The sequence below is a fragment of the Hemitrygon akajei genome, chromosome 4 (assembly GCF_048418815.1).
Source record: "Hemitrygon akajei chromosome 4, sHemAka1.3, whole genome shotgun sequence".
In the NCBI taxonomy this organism is placed as follows: domain Eukaryota; kingdom Metazoa; phylum Chordata; class Chondrichthyes; order Myliobatiformes; family Dasyatidae; genus Hemitrygon; species Hemitrygon akajei.
In genome coordinates, this window is record NC_133127.1 from 185,969,044 (window position 1) to 185,989,248 (window position 20,205).

Here is a 20,205-nt window from a genome sequence, read left to right on the forward strand (position 1 = left end):
TTTCCTCCCACAGTCCAAAGACACATCGGTTAGTACGTTAATTGGTCATTGTAAACTGTCCTGTGATTGGGCTAGGATTAAATTGGTCGGTTGCTGGGCAGCGAGGCTCGAAGGGCTGGAAGGTGCTGTTCTGTGCTGTATCTCTAAATAGATAAAAAATAAATTTGAGCTACTGTTGCCTTCCTGTCAGCTTGTACCAATCTGGCCAATTTCCTCTGACCTCCATCATGAACAAGGCATTTTTGCTCACAGTACTGTCACTCACTGGATATGTTTTAATTTTTGCACCATTCTCTATAAAATCTGATATGAAGGTCCCAGGAGACCAGCAGTTTCAGAGATGCTGAAATCACCCTGCCTGGCACTAACAGTCATTCCGTGGTCAGAGTTAGTTCAATCACACTTATGCCCTCTCTGAACAACAACTGAACCTCTCGACCATGTTGGCCTGCTTTTTATGCATTGAGTTGCTGCCACGTGATTGGCTGATTAGATATTTTGTATCAGTGAGCAGCTGTACCAGTATAAACCCGCTGGTGAGTGTACATTAGAACTTGTTCAGTAGCAGCATCTCTTGTCTCTTGTACATGTTCATGATTGAATGGTGTGTGCTGGTCTTTCAGAGCAGTTTGTCAGTCCCAATCTCCCACTAACCTCCCTGTAACCATTCTCTCACGCACCTGACAGAAGCTGCCAAGAGTGGTTAAACACTGCCCCTGTCCCGTCGCACAGCGGTTACTTCTTTCCATTTAGTCCATAGTCATGGTGGATTGTATCAGGAAGGCTAACAGTATCCTACAGGCTGCCTGTCACTCTGTCCGTTCCTTTTTCTCACTTCTACCGCCATGAAAACAAAAAAGTCCAGCAGATGCATCCATCAATTCCGATCCTGCCACCCATCCCCCATCCCATTTTCTGTATTCTTGCAACTGTTTCCCTTTTAGTTTGGTCAACACTAAGGGATAATTTACGATGGCTAATTAACCATATAACAATTACAGCAGGGAAACAGACCATCTCGGCCCTTCTAGTCTGTGCCGAACGCTTACTCTCACCTAGTCCCACCAACCCACACTCAGCCCATAACCCTCCATTCCTTTCCTGTCCATATACCTATCCATATTTTTTTAAATGACAGTATCAAACCTGCCTCTACCACATCTAGTGGAAGCTCGTTCCACACAGCTACCACTCTCTGAGTAAAGAAGTTCCCCCTCGTATTACCCCTAAACTTTTGCCCCCAACTCTCAACTTGTGTCCTCTTATTTGAATCTCCCCTAGTCTCAATGAAAAAGCCTATCCACGTCAACTCTATCTATCCCCCTCATAATTTTAAATACCTCTATCAAGTCCCCCCTCAACCTTCTACGCTCCAAAGAATAAAGACCTAACTTGTTCAACCTTTCTCTGTAACTTAGGTGCTGAAACCCAGCTAACATTCTAGTAAATCTCCTCTGTCTCTATTTTGTTGACATCTTGCCTATAATTTGGTGACCAGAACTGTACACAATACTGTGAAAGGCCTTACTGAAGTCCATATAGACAACATCCACTGCTTTACCCTCGACAACTTCCCTCATAACCTCTTCAAAAAATTCAATAAGATTTGTCAAACATGACCTTCCACGCACAAATCCATGTTGACTGCTCCTAGTCAGACCCTGTCTATCCAGATAATTATATATACCATCTCTAAGAATACTTTCCATTAATTTACCCACCACTCATGTCAAACTTACAGGCCGATAATTGCTAGGTTTACTCTTAGAACCCTTTTTAAACAATGGAACCACATGAGCAATACGCCAATCCTCCGGCACCATCCCTGTTTCTAATGACGTTTGAAATATTTCTGTCAGAGCCCCTGCTATTTCTACACTAACTTCCCTCAAGGTCCTAGGGAATATCCTGTCAGGATCCAGAGATTTATCCATTTTTATATTCTTTAAAAGCGCTAGTACTTCCTCTTCTTTAATCATCATAGTTTCCATAGCTCCCCTACTTGTTTCCCTTACCTTACACAATTCAGTATCTTTCTCCTTAGTGAATACTGAAGAAAAGAAATTGTTCAAAATCTCCCCTATCTCTTTCGGCTCCACATATAGCTGTCCACTCTGATTCTCTAAGGGACCAATTTTATCCCTCGCTATCCTTTTCTATTAATATAACTGTAGAGACCCTTTGGATTTATTTTCACCTTACTTGCCAAAGCAACCTCGTATCTTTTTTTAGCTTTTCTAATTTCTTAAGATTCTTTTTAATTTCTTTATATTCCTCAAGCACCTCATTTACTCCATGCTGCCTATATTTATTGTAGATCTCCCTCTTTTTCCAAACCAAGTTTCCAATATCCCTTGAAAACTGTGTCTCTCCCAAACTTTTAACCTTTCCTTTCAACCTAACAGGAACATAAAGATTCTGTACCCTCAAAATTTCACCTTTAAATGACCTCCATTTCTCTGTTTCATCCTTCCCATAAAACAAATTGTCCCAATGCACTCCTTCTAAATCCTTTCGCATCTCCTCAATGTTAGCCTTTCTCCAGTCAAAAATCTCAACCCTGGGTCCAGTCCTATCCTTCTCCATAATTATATTGAAACTAATGGTATTGTGATCACTGGACCCGAAGTGCTCCCCAACACATACCTCCGTCACCTGACCTATCTCATTCCCTAACAGGAGATCCAACACTGCCCCTTCTCTAGTTGGTACCTCTATGTATTGCTGCAAAAAACTATCCTGCACACATTTTACAAACTCCAAACCATCCAGCCCTTTTAGATAGATAGATAGATAGATAGATACTTTATTCATCCCCATGGGGAAATTCAACATTTTTTCCAATGTCCCATACACTTGTTGTAGCAAAAACTCATTACATACAATACTTAACTCAGTAATAATATGATATGCATCTAAATCACTAACTCAAAAAGCATTAATAATAGCTTTAAAAAAAGTTCTTAAGTCCTGGCAGTTGAATTGTAAAGCCTAATGGCATTGGGGAGTATTGACCTCTTCATCCTGTCTGAGGAGCATTGCATCGACAGTAACCTGTCGCTGAAACTGCTTCTCTGTCTCTGGATGGTGCTATGTAGAGGATGTTCAGGGTTTTCCATAATTGACCGTAGCCTACTCAGCGCCCTTCGCTCAGCTACCGATGTTAAACTCTCCAGTACTTTGCCCACGACAGAGCCCGCCTTCCTTATCAGCTTATTAAGACGTGAGGCGTCCTTCTTCTTAATGCTTCCTCCCCAACACGCCACCACAAAGAAGAGGGCGCTCTCAACAACTGACCTATAGAACATCTTCAGCATCTCACTGCAGACATTGAATGACGCCAACCTTCTAAGGAAGTACAGTCGACTCTGTGCCTTCCTGCACAAGGCATCTGTGTTGGCAGTCCAGTCTAGCTTCTCGTCCAACTGTACTCCCAGATACTTGTAGGTCTTAACCTGCTCCACACATTCTCCATTAATGATCACTGGCTCCATATGAGGCCTAGATCTCCTAAAGTCCACCACCATCTCCTTGGTCTTGGTGACATTGAGACGCAGGTAGTTTGAGTTGCACCATATCACAAAGTCCTGTATCAGTTTCCTATACTCCTCCTCCTGTCCATTCCTGACACACCCCACGGTATGGGCTTCCCAGTCTATGTGTGGAAAATTAAAATCTCCCACAATCACAACCTTGTGCTTACTAACCTGCCAGCGCATCTCCAGGATCTGATAAGAAACTATAATGTCTCAGGGAAATGCCACCCACAGGTGGAACCGGAGGTCAGGACCCTGGGGCTCTTGAAACTGTGAGGTAGGGGCCACCATCTGAGCTGTTAGCGTGGAACAGTTCAGCACAGTACCGGCCTTTCAGCGTATAATGTTCTATCGACTTCTCAACCCACCTCAAGATTAATCTAACCCTTCATTCCCACATAGTCCTCCATTATTCTTTCATCCATATGTCTATCTGTGAGTCTCTTGTCTGAGGGGTGGGAGATCGTAGACTGAGTTGAACTCTGTTTCTTTTAGACTTTATATGTTAGTTTTAAAGGGAGTTGGACCTGTCAGGACTTGTCTGAGGAGCGAAAGAATGCTTGGCTAATTAGTAACTAGGGTTAATTAGCAAGGGCCAATAAAAGAAGTGACTTTTAAGCTGAGTGGACGGTGTTAGAGTGGTCGGGCTTTGGTGCAATAGGCTAAGGCGAGAACAGGTGGAGACTAAGTTTGAGAAGTTAGAGAGGTCTAGCAAATGTAACAGGATGGCAGTTTAGGCTTCTCTAGTTCTCTAGTGTAGTCGCTAGACTACATCTGCAGGAAGTGCAACAAACTTCAGTTCTGGCTGACAAGGTCAAGGAACTGGAGCTGGAGTTGGATGCACTTAGGACATCCAGGAGGCTGAGAACCTCATAGGTGAATCTTTGAGGTGGTCACACCCAGAGTGCAGGCTTCAGATAGTTGATGGGTGACCACCAGGAGAAGTAAGGGCAGTAAGCAATCAGTGCAGCGTTCCCCTGTGGCTGTTTCCCTCAGCAATGTGCACCTCTTGGATACTAGGGTTGAACTACAAGGACACAGCAGCAATAGCCAGGCCAGTGGCACTTTGGCCGGCTCTGAGGGTCAGTAGGGAAGGATAAAGTCATGCAGAGTGGTAGTGATAGGAGACTTAATAGTTAGGGGAAACAGACGGCATTGTCTGTAGTCACAAAAGAGAGGCCAGGATGATGTGTTGAATCCCAGGTCCTACAGTTCAGAATGGCTGCAGTAGATTCTCAAGTGGGGCGATGAGCACCTGGTGGTCATAGTGCATATTGCACCAATGGCATACAGTCGGTAGAAAAGGGGGAGATGTTCTGCTCAGTAAGTATAGGGAGTTAGGAAGGAGGTTGAAAAGCAGGACCTCTAAGGTAGTAAGCTCTGGATTATTCCCACTACCACCTGCTAGTCAAGGCAGGAACAGGATAGTGGTATAGATGAATGAGTGACCGAGGGGTTTCAGATTTCTGGATGCTGGAGTGGTATAAATGAGAGACCAAGCAATGGCAGATGAACTTAAGAATTTTGTGATGGTTTTCTTTGTGGATGACACTAGCCGTAAGCTAGAAATTCAGGAGTTTCCCATACAGAAGTGAGTGTAGTTGTAATTAATAAGAAGGTGCTTTGGAAGCTGAGCTGTCTGAAGGTAGATAAATCACTTGAATCAACGGAATATATCATGGGGTTCTGAAAGAGGTGGCTGAAGAGATTATGACGGCATTGGTAATGATCTTTCAAGAATCACTAGATTCTGGAATGGTTCCAGAGGACTGGAAATTGCAAAAGTCACTCCACTCTTTAAGAAGAGAAGGAGGCTGAATAAAGGAAATTATCGGCCAGTTAGCCTGACCTCTGTGTTGGAGTCCATTATTAAGATGGTGTTTCAGGGTACTCGTAGGTGCATGATAAAGTAGGCCAAAGTCAGCATGCTGTGCCCTTGTAGAACCTCCCCCAGTAGTATCCAGTATTGCTCAGGGGAATAGCCACAGGGGAACCCTACATTGGCTGCTTACTCCCCCTACTTCGCCTCGTGGTCACCCATCTACTCAGTCCTGAAGAAGGGTATTAGCCCAAAATGTCAACTGTTTACTCTGTTCCATAGATGCTGCCTGATCTGCTGTGTTCCTCCAGCATTTTGTGTGTTGCTTGCAGTTCCAGCATCTGCAGGCTTTCTCATGTTTGTGATATACTGGCTGAGGCTTGATTTCAGGTTGTGACCACCTGAGTGAAAGACACATCAACAAAGTACTCAGCCTCCCAGATGGCACTGAATGCATCCAGCACCAGTTCCTTGTCAGCATATACACCTTCTGGAGGGAGTGAAAATCTAACAAACTATACTGGTTAATTATAAAGATGTGTGTGGCCAAGTGGTTAAGGCATTGGTCTAGTGATCTGAAGGTCGCTAGTTCGAGCCTCAGCTAAGGCAGCGTGTTGTGTCTTGAGCAAGGCACTTAACCACACGCTGTTCTGTGACAACACCGGTGCCAAGCTGTATCGGCCCTTGCCCTTCCCTTGAACAACATTGGTGGCATGGAGAAGGGAGACTTGCAGCACGGGCAACTGCTGGACTCCCATACAACCCTGCCCAGGCCTGTGCCCTGGAAACTTTCCAAGGCGCAAATCCATGGTCTATCGAGACTAGCAGATGCCTATATAAACACGAGGAATTCTACAGACACTGGAAATCCAACCAACACACCAAAATTACTGGAGGAACTCATCATGCCAGATAGCATCTATGGAAATGAATACACATTCAACATTTTGGGCCTAAAACGTCGAATTTCATAGATGCTCCCTGACCTGCTAAGATCTTCCAGCATTTGGTGTATGTCATACTGGTTATCAGTAGAACTTGAACAGAGGAGTGTCACGTTTAGTGGCAGTCCCTCCTAATCAGAATCAGTTTTATTATTACTGACTATTCATTATTAAGTTTATTATCATGAAATCTGAGATAGTAGCACAATACATGAAATTACCTTAAGTCACAATAAGAAATGAACAGTATAAATAAAACTAGTGCAAATGTGGGATAGAGTTCACGGTTTGTTCTGAAATCTGATGGCAGAGATGAAGAAGCTCCACGGTACATCTATAGAAATTTTGTAGTAGAGAAGGAGGCTTTTTCCAAAAGATTGTGTTTATGGACCCATTGACGGCTGTTGAGAATGCTCCAGGTTGGCACTGGCTTCAGTTTGGACACTCATCTGAGTGGGATAACTGGAGCTAAGGCCAAGATTCAGTTGATCATGGTCATATTACTGCATTGTAGAGCATATTGGGTGTTTACATACCTTGATCTCCTCCTTTCTCTTTCTCCTTTCCTGAGTTTGAAGAAAAGCCAATTGCTTCTGCAGTGCAGTCCTGCCAACATTCCCTCTCTTGCCCCCCCTTCCAGCTTTTACCTAGCTTTGATCTAGGTAGGACATGGGACGGGACATTCCAACCTACCATTTAAACCTACCAATTAACCTACTAAAAGGTGCGCATATGAAATTGGGGAGGAAACTGGAGCATCTGGAGGAAACCCACGCACTTCACGAAATGGACTATGAGTTTTTACACACAGCGATCTCCCAACTCTTACCAGTCACTGTGCTATCATAAAAATTCTGATTCTATATTAAAGCCTTTGCTTCAGTTGCCCTTTGTGGAAGAATGTTTCAAAGACTTGTGATCCTCCAAGATGAAAATATAAATTGCCCTACTCCTGAAATGGACAGTTTTTTTTGGTAATTTTGTGGATTTTCATATAAGAGAAAGTCTCCTCTTCACATCCATCCTGTCCTAGTCTGCCAGTGGTACTTGCATTTTTCTGCCGAGAAAACATTTTTTTTTATTGCTTCCAGCATGCTCTTCATCTTCTCCCTTTAATTGTGCAGGCCATCAGTTCGGGGATGAAGATCTTGCTGTTGCAGCTGGTGACAATTATAAACCTGACAAGACCAGTTCTAAAGGTAACATTTTCTTTATTTGGTTGTGTCTGAATGAGTTCTGCTAATTTTGTATCATCCTAAATAACATATTAGCTGATGTTCCAGTAGAGATTATTCTGACTAACAGTGAATGTGTGTGGAATACTTCCAGTACTCATCTGTGAAAGGAATGTGTTCTGATAAAATATTTCATAGGCAAGTTTTGTGAATAAAAGGCTGGGTTGAAGTAGTAATCTTTGCTAGCACATTAATCATTAATATGAAAAATAGCTTTGTAAACTGAAGATGTACATCAAAATCAGTAATAAACATAAGAGATAGGAGCAGGAGTAGGCCAATCGGCCCCTCAAGCCTGCTCCGCCATTCAACAAGATCATGGCTGATCCAATCTTAACTCTAGTTTTCACAAATATTACAATTAAATGTTACAATTAAAATGAAAGTACATATATGTCACCATATGTTACATGGAGATTTCTAGCAGATATTTACAGGAAAAACAACTTGTAAAATAAAATGTACAAAAAATTATACGTGTTATTTATCAGAAGTGCTGTGTACGCAGGGCCCTTAGTATTATTAAGGATCAAATCCATTCATCCAGCATCCTCTTTGACTTTCTGCCATCAGGTAGGAGACTCTGATGCATGAAAACAAGAATGGTCAGAATGGGAAACAGTTTCTTCCCCCAAGCCATTAGGCATCTGAGCTCCAGCCGCATCACATTCGAAATGTCACTGGTTAATCTGTTACGTACCTTACAATATTTAATATTAATGCACTTTAGTTTGTTATTTATGCATGATTCATATGTAGGTTTTATCCTTGCCTTCAAAAGTTATTGTGTGTTATGCGTTTCTCTGGTTCGAAAAAGCATTGTCTCATCTCTAAATACATATATACATGCATACGGTTAAATGACAATAGACTTCACTTAACTTGATAAAGACTGGCAAACAGTGAAAAAAGACAAACTCTGCAAATAAAGCAAAAATAATATCAAGAAAAGGAGCAGTAAAGAGTCCTTGGAAGTGAGTCTGTAGGTTCAGAATTGTGCTGAGAGTGAAGTTATACATGCTGATTCAGGAGCCTGACGGTTGAGGGGTAATAACTATTCCTGAAATTGGTAGTGTGGGTACCTCCTGTCTGATGGTAGTGGCAAGAAGAGACTGTGGCCTGGATGGTGGGGATTCTTGATGATGGATGCTACTTTTTTGTGACAGTGCTTCATGGAATTGAACTTGATTCTATTCTGACTGACAACCAGTTCTCTCCATTCTATCACAGCCGATTTACAATCCCTGTCATCTCCATTCTCCAGCTTTCTCCCTGTAACCTTTGATGCCCAAAGAGTCAAAGTACATTTATTATCAAAGTATATATACAGAATACAACTCTGAAGTTCATCCTCCCACAGGCAGCCACAAAACAAAGAAACCCCATGGAATCCGTTCAAGGAAACATCAAACACACAATGTGCGATCCGGGTATTGATCAACCAAATCAAACCACTCTTTTAAAAAAGCAAAATAAAAGAGTAACCAGAATCCAGGAACACGTGCAACACGAACCCCAAAATCCCCCAAAATGAGAACCTATCAACCTCTGCTTTAAATTTACCTAATGATCTGGCCTCCACAGCCATCTGTAGCAATGAATTCCTCAGATTCTCTGCCCTCTGGCTGGGGCCATTCTTCTTTGCCAGTTGGATTTAGATGCAACTTGCAGTTAATTCACACTTCCCAATGGGGCAGCTGAACATCACCCCCTACCTATTTTGAGCTTTATTTTTTGCCAGCTATCCCACATTGCTGCAGGTTCTGGCATCTGTAGTCTTGTGCCTCTAATCCCACTCCCTTGCCCGACATGGAATGATGGATCTTGATTCAATTTCAACTGTTCATTTCCTTCCATAGATGCTTCTGACTCACTAAATTTCTTCAGCTCCTTTTGTGTGCCACTCCAATCAACTCAGAGTGGTGTCTGTGCTCAAATCAAATCTTCTCTTTAAACCTTGTCCTCACCAAAATCTTCTGACATTCGTCTATCAGTTTATTTAAGAACGTTGAGCAAAGCACACAAAATTCTGGAGGAACTCGGCAAGTCAGGCAATGTCTGTGGAAGAGAATAAGCTGTCAGTGATTTGGCCCAAAACCCTTCAGGACCGAAAAGCAAGGGGGCAGAAGGCAGATAGGCATAGTTGCTGCCTGACTTGCTGAGATCCTCCAGAATTTTGTGTGTGTGTGTGCTGCTCAAGATTGCCAGCATCTGCAGAATCTTTTGTGTTTATTAAAGAATGTTGTAGGTTTATTATTGTCTACTGCCTCTGCTGTCAGCACCGATGTTGGTAATTTCAGCATAGATAGGGTAAATGCAAGCAAGCTTTTTAATCCACTGAGGTTGGGTGAGACTAGGACTAGAGGTCATGGGTTAAAGGTGAAATGTTTAAGTGGAACATGAGGGGGAACGATTTTATTTACAGAGTGGTGAGAGCGTGGAACAAGCTGCCAGCACAAGTGGTGGGTGCAGGTTTGATTTCAACATTGAAGTGAAATTCAGATAGGTATATGGATGGGAGTAGTGTGGAGGATTATGGTCTGGGTGTAGGTTGATGGGACTGGGGGAGCACAGCCTTGATGGGCCAAAGGGCCTGTTTCTGTACTGTCGAGTTCAATGACTCTATGACCATGACCTTGCTGCACTGCATGCGTGGCCCTAGCACTTGGCATTCCATAATGTGTCCCCTTAGAGCATTGAAAATATTCAAATAGGGAGATAATGAATGATACTGTCAGTTCAAAACGTTTAGTCAATAAAATTGGGTCAAACCTTCTGTTCATGTCTCTCTTTGACTGTATTTGCTTTCTTTTTGTATAGGCCGTTCAGGTGGGGCTGCAGAAGGTATGTACCTGTTTCGATTAACTGCTTGTAATTGACCATGGAAACTTCTTTGTTCTGCCCGTTTTCCATGACTGGAATTGCAAATATTTCCTTCCCACTTCTTTCCAGTTTACATCGGAGCATTGTGCTAAAGTGTGTAGGTGAACTCTTGCATCAGTCACATGATGAACGCTAATATGACATTGCGTCACCACAGCATGACTATTGTCTGGTTGTAGACACTGAACTTTGGGGGACGCGTGTCGAGTTTTCTAAAGCTTTTGTATCTCCTGCCTGATGGAAGCAGGGAAGAAGAAAGAAACTTAAATATTGTAATTGTACCCCCATCCACCACTTCTGTTGGCAGGTCATTCCACTGCCCTCTGAGTGAAGAAGCTCCCTCATAAATATTTAACCTGTACCCTCAGACCTCTGGTTTGAGTGTGCTTAACCTAAGGGGGGGAAACCCTAACTATACCCCTCGTAATTTTACATACATTACTGTGCAGAAATCATAAGTGATTTATAGAGATATATATATAATATAGAGAGCTAGGCTGCCTACGATTTTGAACAGACATCTGTTTGTCCACATGTAGTGGAGAGCGAGTTTGTAAATCTGGTGGGACCAAAGCCTATTGGGAACGTGAGGGTGCAGTGTCATGGGAGGGATGTGGACAGATGGCAGAGAAGGAGTGCTGGGGGATCAAGGGGTTGGTGTGGGTGCAGACACACCCCACCCTGAGACACTAGGCAAGGTCATTTAATTCCAAACAGTGGGTGTATTAATCATTACAATGCCTTGCTGGTGCTTCCTGCTCCCTTCCGTCTCCCCCTTTTCCCAACCTGATTCCCCTTCCCACTCTCAGTCCTCAACAGAGACCCATATCAGAATCAGGTTTATCATCACTCGCGTATATCATTAAATTTGTTTTTATTTGTGGCAGCAGTACAGTGCAATACATAAAATTACTAGAGTACTGTGCAAATCTTAGGCACCCTAGCTGTATATACAGTGCCTATAAAAAGTATTCAGTCCCCTTGAAAGTTTTCATGTTTTTTTTAATATATCATTGAATCACAGTGGATTTAATTTGGCTTTGGACACTGATCAACAGAAAAAGACTTTGTTGTCCAATTGAAAACAAATCTCTACAAAGTGATCTAAATTAATTACAAATATAAAACACAAAATAATTGATTGCATAAGTATTCACCCCTTTAGTATGACACACAAAATCATCACTGGTGCAGCCAGTTGGTTTTAGAAGTCACAAAATTAGTTAGATGGAGATCACCTGTGTGCAGTCAAGGTGTTTCAGTTGTTTGTAGTAAAAATACACCTGTATCTGGAAGGTCCAACTGCTGGTCAGTAGGTATTCTGGCAAAAACTACACCATGAAGACAAAAGAACACTCCAAGCAACTTCATGAATAGGTTATTGAAAAGCACAAGTCAGGAGGTGGATACAAGAAAATTTCCAAGACACTGAATATCCCTTGGAGTACAGTTGAGTCAATCATCAAGAAATGGAAAGAATATGACATAGCTGTGAATCTGACTAGAGCAGGCTGTCCTCAAAAACTGAGCAAGAAGGGGACTAGTGAGGGAGGCCACCAAGAGACTTATGACAACTCTGGCGGAGGTACAAGCTTCAGTGACTGAGATGGGAGAGACTGCGCATACAACAACTGTTGCCCGGGTGATTCACCAGTCGCAGCTTTATGGGAGCGCGGCAAAGAGAAAGCCACTGGGGGGGAGAGAAACTCACATGAAATCTCAGGTAGAGTTTGCCAGAAGGTACGTGAGAGATTCTGAAGACAGCTGGAAGAAGTTTCTATGATCTGATGAAACTAAAATTTGAGGGGTTTTTTTTTTTAGCCATCAGATCAAATTCGTAAGGCAAACACTGCACATCATCAAAAACACACCATCCCTACCATGAAGCATGGTGGTGGCTGCATCATGCTGTGGGGATGCTTCACTGCAGCAGGCCCTGGAAGGCTTGTGAAGGTAGAGGGGAAAATGAATGCAGCAAAACACAGGGAAGTCCTGGAGGAAAACCTGATGCAGTCCGCAAGAGAACTGCAACTTGGGAGAAGATTTGTTTTCCAGCAGTGCAAAGACCCCGAGCATATGGCCAAAGCTAGACAGGAATGGCTTAAAAACAACAAAGTTAATGTTCTGGAGTGGCCTGATCGGAGTCCAGATCTCAATCTAATTGAGAAGTTGCGGCTGGACTTGAAAAGGGACTGTTCACTCACGATCCCCGTGCAATCCAACAGAGCTTGAGCAGTTTTGTTAAGAAGAATGGGTAAAAATTGCAGTGTCCAGATGTGCAAAGCTGATAGAGACCTATCCACACAGACTCAAGGCTGTAATTGCTGCCAAAGGTGCATCTTCTAAATACTGACTTTAAGGGGGTGAATACTTAGGCAGTCATTTATTTTGTGTTTATATTTCTAATTAATCACTTTGTAGAGATCAGTATCCACTAAAATGACATGAGTCTTTTTCTGTTGATCAGTGTCAAAAAAAAAGCCAAATTAAATCCACTGTGAGTCAATGTTGTAAAACAATAAAACGTGAAAACTTCCAAGGTGGGGGGTGGGGGGGGGGGGTCTCGGTCTCTCAACATCACTTTCACCCAGGGATGATCAGGCCCTGGCTTGTGTCCCATCAGCACTGGTCCACGGGTCACATGGCTGTCTGGAGACTTGCTCAGCAGTTCCTGTGCTTTGCCGGCCTGTAACGCCAAGGAGAGAGGTGAAGGTTCTGCACAATGAGCAGCCAGCAAAACCGCTACACCCCACCTCTGCAGGCTCGCATCATGCCCTCTACCCTTGTGCATGGCACTGCTCTTACCAGCTCCTGGTACGTGGCTTTCCTATGCTCAAACACCCCCTCAGTCCGGTCTTCCCAAGGAATTGTCAGTTCTACCATGACCACTTGCTCAATCTATTTTATCATGGACTTTCCAGTTTAGTTGTCTAACTGCACTGTGTCTTCCGTATAACTGTAGCACCATATAGTTGTCTTTTTCTCTGCTCATTTTTTTCCTTTTGCACTGTTCAGTGTATTGTGATTGGAATGCTATTTTTGGATGACATACAGCTGTCTACTGTGTCTTGATATGTGACAATAATAAACCATTACTAATTTAATTGCCCACCTTTATTTTCTTTCCTGGGAAGATCTAATACTTTTTTTTTGTTTCTAGGCTCAAACCAAGAAAGCAGTCAAGGTATGGCTACAAGCATAACTTTATATAAAGCTGTTTGAACATTGGTCCTTTGATAGGACGTTGGTTAGTCCTGTAGGTCGATACCGATGGTCAAAGCCCTGGGCCTAAGAGTCTGAGAATCCACTGGGGGAGTCCGGGGGCTTGCTCTCTGCGAGTCTGCTGGAGTACTGGAGGCCTGCCCAGTGTTTGGAGGAGTGCGTGTGAGTGAGTGAGTGCGGAAGGGGACTTGTATTGCTGTTTCCCCATTCTGACCTTCTACCTCTTCTCCTGCCTATTACCTCCCCTTGGGTCCCTTCCTCCTTCCCTTTCTCCTATAGTCCACTCTCCTCTCCAGACCTTAACCATTCCCACCCACCTGGCTTCGCCTATCACCTTCCAGACAGCCTCCTTTCCTCTCCCTCTTCCCCACCCCCCTCACCACCGCCCCCACCTTTTTATTCAAGTGTCTTCCCCCTTCCTTTCCAGTCCTGTTGAAGGGTCTCTGCCCGAAATATGGACTGTTAACTCATTTCTGTAGCTGCTGTCTGGCCTGATGAGTACCTCCAGCATTTTGTGTGTGTTGCTTTGGATTTCCAGTAGCTGCAGAATTTCTTGTGTTTAGTCACTTGCTTGTTGTGTTCTGCTCTACGTCGTGGGCATATGCTGTGTTGGTGCTGGAGAGTGTGTCAACACTTGTGGGCCGCCCCCACGACATCCTTGGGCGCTGGTTGTTAATGTAAGTGATGCGTTTTGTGTACATGCGATAAGAGAGTGAATCTGAAGACAAAAAGGGGCACCTGCTGTTTGCAGAGTCAACATGCTGCTGCGCTGGGTTTCTATCGATTTGTTGTGACATTAACCAGGTTTTTAAATGCCTTAAAGAAGATTGTTACTCCAGATCCGATGCAGCATTTAAAAAAAAACACAATGAGCATTAAAAAAAATACAGTGAATTCTGGTTAATTGGGATCAGTACGTTCTGGCCCAATTAAACGGCTTTACCAATTAGCTGAAGTTTCATGGAAATAGTTAAAATTGTGTAAAAATAAGACAATTTACTATTTAGTTGAGTAACAATTTAAATAGAGGGCAAATTAGAATATCACCAATACTACTGCTATACTATAAAACTGTATAAATTCCTAGTAGTTATCAATGGAGGAATTCATCCAGTGTGCTTTTAATTTGGTCCAGTAGGGTATTTTTTGTTTTTGGCTGGTGTCAAATCTTTTCATTGCAAAGTTCTGAAATCCTTTAAAATCAAAATCTTAAAAATATATAATTATCAAAGCTCACTGTTTCTCGAATCATCGTCTGCCTGCCCGAATGGATAAACATAACACAAGCACACACAACTGACTCTAAATAAAAACCGTTCACCCTAAGTCCTTTATAGTACCTGATGGCCACACTAAGCACTGTTTCTGACACAAGTTAGAAACTGTTTGGCCACAGTCTGCTGTTCCAGTTAAGAGGCAGAGTGTCCCAAATAAACGAGGAGAATCCCTGCAAATTCTCTTGATTTGACTTTGTTCTTTAACAGTTGTCCCAAATAAACAGTTGCTATGATTAAACGATGATCTAATTAACTGGATTACATTGTATATGTTATCAGTGAAACAAAAATCAGAAAATGTTGGGAAAATGACCCAGCATCTGTGGAAAGCAAAACTTAACATACTCTGTCTGCAGACCTGTCAGAAGTTTTTCTCTCACCTAAAATGTCAATTGTTTTCTTTCCACAGATATTGTCTGACTGATTTTCCCAGCATTTCCTGTTTCCAATTTCCAGAGGTTTATTTTTGCTTTTACAATTCCATGCACCTGTGCATGTAAGCATGCATTTGCTGCCATCTTGTGTTGGACTGCTTAACAGGAAATCGTTCTTTACCAGTAACCTAATAATGTGAATGGGACAGCAACACACCCAAAATGCTGGTGGAACACAGCAAGCCAGGCAGCATCTATAGGAAGAAATACAGTCGACATTTCGGGCCGAGACCCTTTGTCAGGATGAAGGGTCTCGGCCTGAAACGTCAACTGTACTTCTGTAGATGCTGCCCGGCCTGCTACATTCCACCAGCATTTTGGGTATGTTGCTTGAATTTCCAGCACCTGCAGATTTCCTTGTGTATGTGAATGGGATAGTTTTTTTTACGAGATAATCTAATTTTTTTTGCCTCTTTTTTTTATATATATACATCTAGGAAACAACACTGGTACCTTAACTGGTATAATCAGTGGCGTTCTGCTGACCGTGGTAGGAACCGTGTCTAGCTACATTCTCTACCAAAAGAAGAAGCTATGCTTTAAACTGACAGGTAGGATTACAGGATCGGGGAGATGAACCCCTCCGTGCAAATGATTTCTCGATATCCATTATCCCAAAATGAATTTAAGCCTGAGGAGGTGCTTCAGCTCGAATTTTATTTCACCAGGGAGCTCTGGCGAACAGAACGTGAAGCAAAATAGTGCTCAAGGCCAACACGATGAACCCCAGTGTAAGTATTCATTTGTACAGTGAGTATGATGGGCTCCCCCCTGCACCTCCACCATCCCCCCCCCTTCAAAATCACTGTGCACGCACTACTACTAATTCACTGTTCAGCCCTCAAAACCTCTGCCATTTAATAAGGCCATGACTGATCTGATTATAAACTTCAAACTGAATTCCTGTTTGCCTTTGTTAGTACAGTTTGCCGCATTATCATACAGATTATTGATAAAGATGACAAATAACAATGGACCCAGCACCAATCCCTATGGCACACCACTGGTCACAGGCCTCCAGTCAGAGAGGCAACCACTCTCCCTCAAAGCCAATGTTGGATGTACTGTAATGTGCTACTTCATTCTGAAGGCCATGCCTACCTTCTGGACCATCCTCCCATACAGGACTTTGTCAAAGGCCTTGTTAAATTCCATGTAACTAACGTCCACTGCCTTTCCTTCATTAACATTCCTGATAACTTCTTCAAAAAAAAACTAAGATTGTTTAGACACCACCTACCACGCACAAAGCCATCTTCACTATCACATATCAGGTCCTGTCTATCCAAGTACTCGTGTATCCTGCCCCTTAGAATACATTCCAATAATTTACCCACTTCTACTGTAATGCTCACTGGCCTGTAATTCCCTGACTTGGAGCCTTTCTTGAGCTATGGAGCAATATCAGCTATCACCTCGTCCTCTGGTACCTCATTTGTGGCTGAGGATGTTTTCAATACCTCAAGAGACCAATCTTGTCTGTTGCCATCATTTTGTTCTTAATATATCTGTAGAAGCCCTTAGAATTCCATTTCACCTCATCTCTAGAGCAACCCCGTGCCTTATTTAGCCCTCATGAATTCCTTTCTAAGAGAAACACTTGATTTCTCTCATAAGTATGCTCCTCAAGTACCTCACTTGTTTCTTGCTGCCATGCCCCTCCATGTCATTCCAAACCAGGTCCTGAATGTGTCTTGAAAACCAAGGTTATCTAAACTTGTTATTTTTACTTGTATTCCAACAGGAACATACAAACTGTTCTCCCAATAGTTCAATTTTACAAACTTATAAAGCATCCCTATGCTGGGGAAAAACCTGTCTTAATCCACACGTGGCACCAAAATTGGCCCTTCTCCAATTTAGAATCTCATTCTGAAGACCAGTCCCAACCTTCACTATAATTACCTCAATACTAATAGATCCAAAATGAACCCCTACACACACTTTTGTCACCTACCCTGTCTCATTCCCTAATAGGAGACCCAGTAGTGCTCTCTTTCCAATTGGGATCTCTATATATTGGTTAAGGAAACTTTTCTGAACACAGTTGACAAATGCTATCCCATCCTATCTTTTTGAAGTATGCGAGTCCCAGTCAAATCAATATGTGAAAAGTTAAAATCACCTCTTATCACAAGCTTATTTTTCTTGCAATTGTCTGCTATCTCTTTGCAAATTAGTCCCTTTAAATTCTACTATTGGGCAGTCTATAATATAATCCCAATAATGTAGTCATCCCTTTCTTCTTCCTCACCTTGACCCATGTGGACTCGGCAGATAAGTCCTCCAGTCTGTCCTGTCTAAGCACTGCCATGACTTTCCCTGATGCGTAATGCCACTGTTTACCCCTTCCATCATGTCAAACAATGAAACCCTGGAATATTAAATAACACACACAGGATGCTGGAGCAACTCAGCTGGTCAGGTAGCATCTGTGGAAAGGAATAAAGAGAGTCAATGTCTTGGGCCAAGACCCTTCATCAGTTCCTCACCTCCGTGCAACCAAGTCTCACTAGCGGTGACAATATAATTCCATGTGCTGACCCACACTTGAAGCTCATTTGTCTTACCAACAATACTCCTTGCATTGCTTGTATATATGACTTTTTTGATGAAGTTTTGAGGGATAGGAAGCCCAAAGCAGGGTTTTCATCCTTAGTACTTGGCACATCTGTTTTAACTGGTTTCTTCTTTGTGTTCTGCAGCTTATAACTCTCTTCTGCAGTCTCACACTGCTAACAATCCCTAGAAGATGGCTGACAGTGGAGAAAATATCAGGAAGCAAATGGCTGTGTGGTCCAACCAGACACTTGACATCCTACCACAGATTTATCTCCTGTTCGCTTACTTGTCTTTCCACTTCGGAATCTTGTTCTGAACCAATGTGAATTCATTTTCACATTTGATTTCAAAGATGTTTGAAAAAGAAGTTTTGATGTTCCCAAACAGCTACATTTTATACAGTGACACACAAATGCTAAAGGAACTCAGCAGGTCTGGTTGCATCTTGCACCACTGGCATTTAGGGCAGCAGTGAAGGTTCTCCATGAATGTATAGAAGGATTCATCATTGCTGTTCCTGTAACAATTATATTTTGACTTGTCAAGGTTGTTAGCCCTGAGCTGAACCCCAAAACCTGGAGGACCACTGGACCACTCTTAGTCTAGCCTGTACCCTTTGACCTGTGTGGCATGGGTGACCCTACCACGGCCCAATCACAAGGGCCTGACTCTAGCCAACATAGTTCTCCGGGTCATTGAGACACGCAAGCCTCCAAAACCTCTGACAAGGTTGTGGTCCTCTTGGAGGAGGCTGCATCTACAGAGAGCAATAAACAGTCGATGTTTCATACTGAGACCTTCATCAGTCCTGATGAAGGATCTTGGCCCAAAACATCAATTGTTTATTCCCTTCTGTAGATGCTGCCTGACCTGCTGAGTTTATCCAGCAATTTGTATGTGTGGTGCTCTGGATTTCCAGTATCTGCAGAATCTCTTGTGCATTATAAAGTTGTTTGTATAAAACACATCTTCTGTAGATTAACTGATGTGCTTAAGCTTTTCTGTTAAAAGTTGGACTTATATATTTTTAGATGTGAGGAATATTATAGAGCAAATTGCAAGTGTACACAATGGAAGGGTGTGGAGTTCACAACCCTGGAGTTGTAGCAAGGTCTAGTTTACAGAATGTTTTCTTGTATGTATTTTGAGTTATCGTACTAAAACATGTCATGCCATAATATTTGTAAAAAGGGGAGAAATTTGTCTTTTGTGCACAATCAATATGTGATTCTGTAGTTCTGGTTGTCCTGCCTTAGGACAGATGTGATTAAGCTAGAGAGAGAGTGCAAAAAAGATTCACGAGGATGTTGCTGAGTCTGCAGGATTTTGGTTACAAGGAAAAACTGAAGACACCCTTGATAGGGCTGAGGGATCATTTTCTTAGTTTATAACATCATGAGAGGCACAGATGGGGGTGGGGTTTGTCACAGTCTTTACCTCTCAGGACAGGGGAGTCTAGAACGAGAGGGCAGAGGTTTATAGTGAGAGGGGAAAAACTAGTAGGGACCTGAGAGGCAAGCTTTTCCATACAGAGGGTGGTGCATATATGGATTGAGCTGTCAGAGAAATTGGTAGGAATGGGTACACTTGCCACATTTAAAATACTTTTCACCAGTATGTGGAATTGGAAAGGTTGAGATGCATGTGGGCCAAACACAGGCAAATGGAACAAGCTCAGTTAGACAACCTGGTCAGGATGGGCAGAAGGGCCAGTTTCCATGCAATAAACTCACTGATCTCTGAGCTGTTTTGTCTTTACTAGATGTGACTTTCAGAAGCTCTTCTGAGTGCATATGTTCTGTGTTCCATGTTTAGCCGCTATAACAGAACTAATTTCCACTCCTTGCACATTCAAAGAGCTGGAGTGCTGTGCATTTGCTGTTTTGGTAATTGTGTAAATTTGTTGGATTCTCCATAAACAGAACAATTTAGATATTCCTGTGGGCTCTCCTTTTGGTTCGGGGCTAGGAGCTGGTCATGTTCAAAGGCTCATTTATTATCAAAGTATACAACTCTGAAATTCTTCTTCTCCAGATGGCCAAGAAAGAAAAGAATGGCGCCATGACTATCAGCCCCCAAATCCCTCCTCCCCGCACAATGAATGAACAAAAACAGAGCAGGCATATATATCAACACCCTCTCCCGCACACAAAAAACGAAATGGATGGGTGTAAAACACAGAATATAAAAAAACTATTAAGATTGAGAAAAGTCTATAGTCCAAGGCCATATCCAAACCACGGAAAACCTGGGAAACATTCTTTGCGCACAATGGCATGCCTTTCCCTCTCCG

General features: G+C 42.7%; 1 protein-coding gene across 1 annotated transcript in view; it reads left to right on the forward strand.

Annotated features, from left to right (window-relative positions):
- The window catches only part of LOC140727037 (CD99 antigen-like protein 2), a 69,508-nt gene extending 49,659 nt beyond the window's left edge, over positions 1-19,849 (forward strand). The window contains exons 7-12 of the mRNA XM_073044209.1: positions 7,424-7,498; positions 10,355-10,378; positions 13,578-13,601; positions 15,788-15,901; positions 16,019-16,081; positions 18,056-19,849. Of these exons, the coding sequence (XP_072900310.1) occupies positions 7,424-7,498; positions 10,355-10,378; positions 13,578-13,601; positions 15,788-15,901; positions 16,019-16,081; positions 18,056-18,099 (344 nt within the window). The 3' untranslated portion in view covers positions 18,100-19,849. The remainder of the gene's footprint in view (positions 1-7,423; positions 7,499-10,354; positions 10,379-13,577; positions 13,602-15,787; positions 15,902-16,018; positions 16,082-18,055) is intronic.
- Positions 19,850-20,205: the final 356 nt, after the last annotated feature.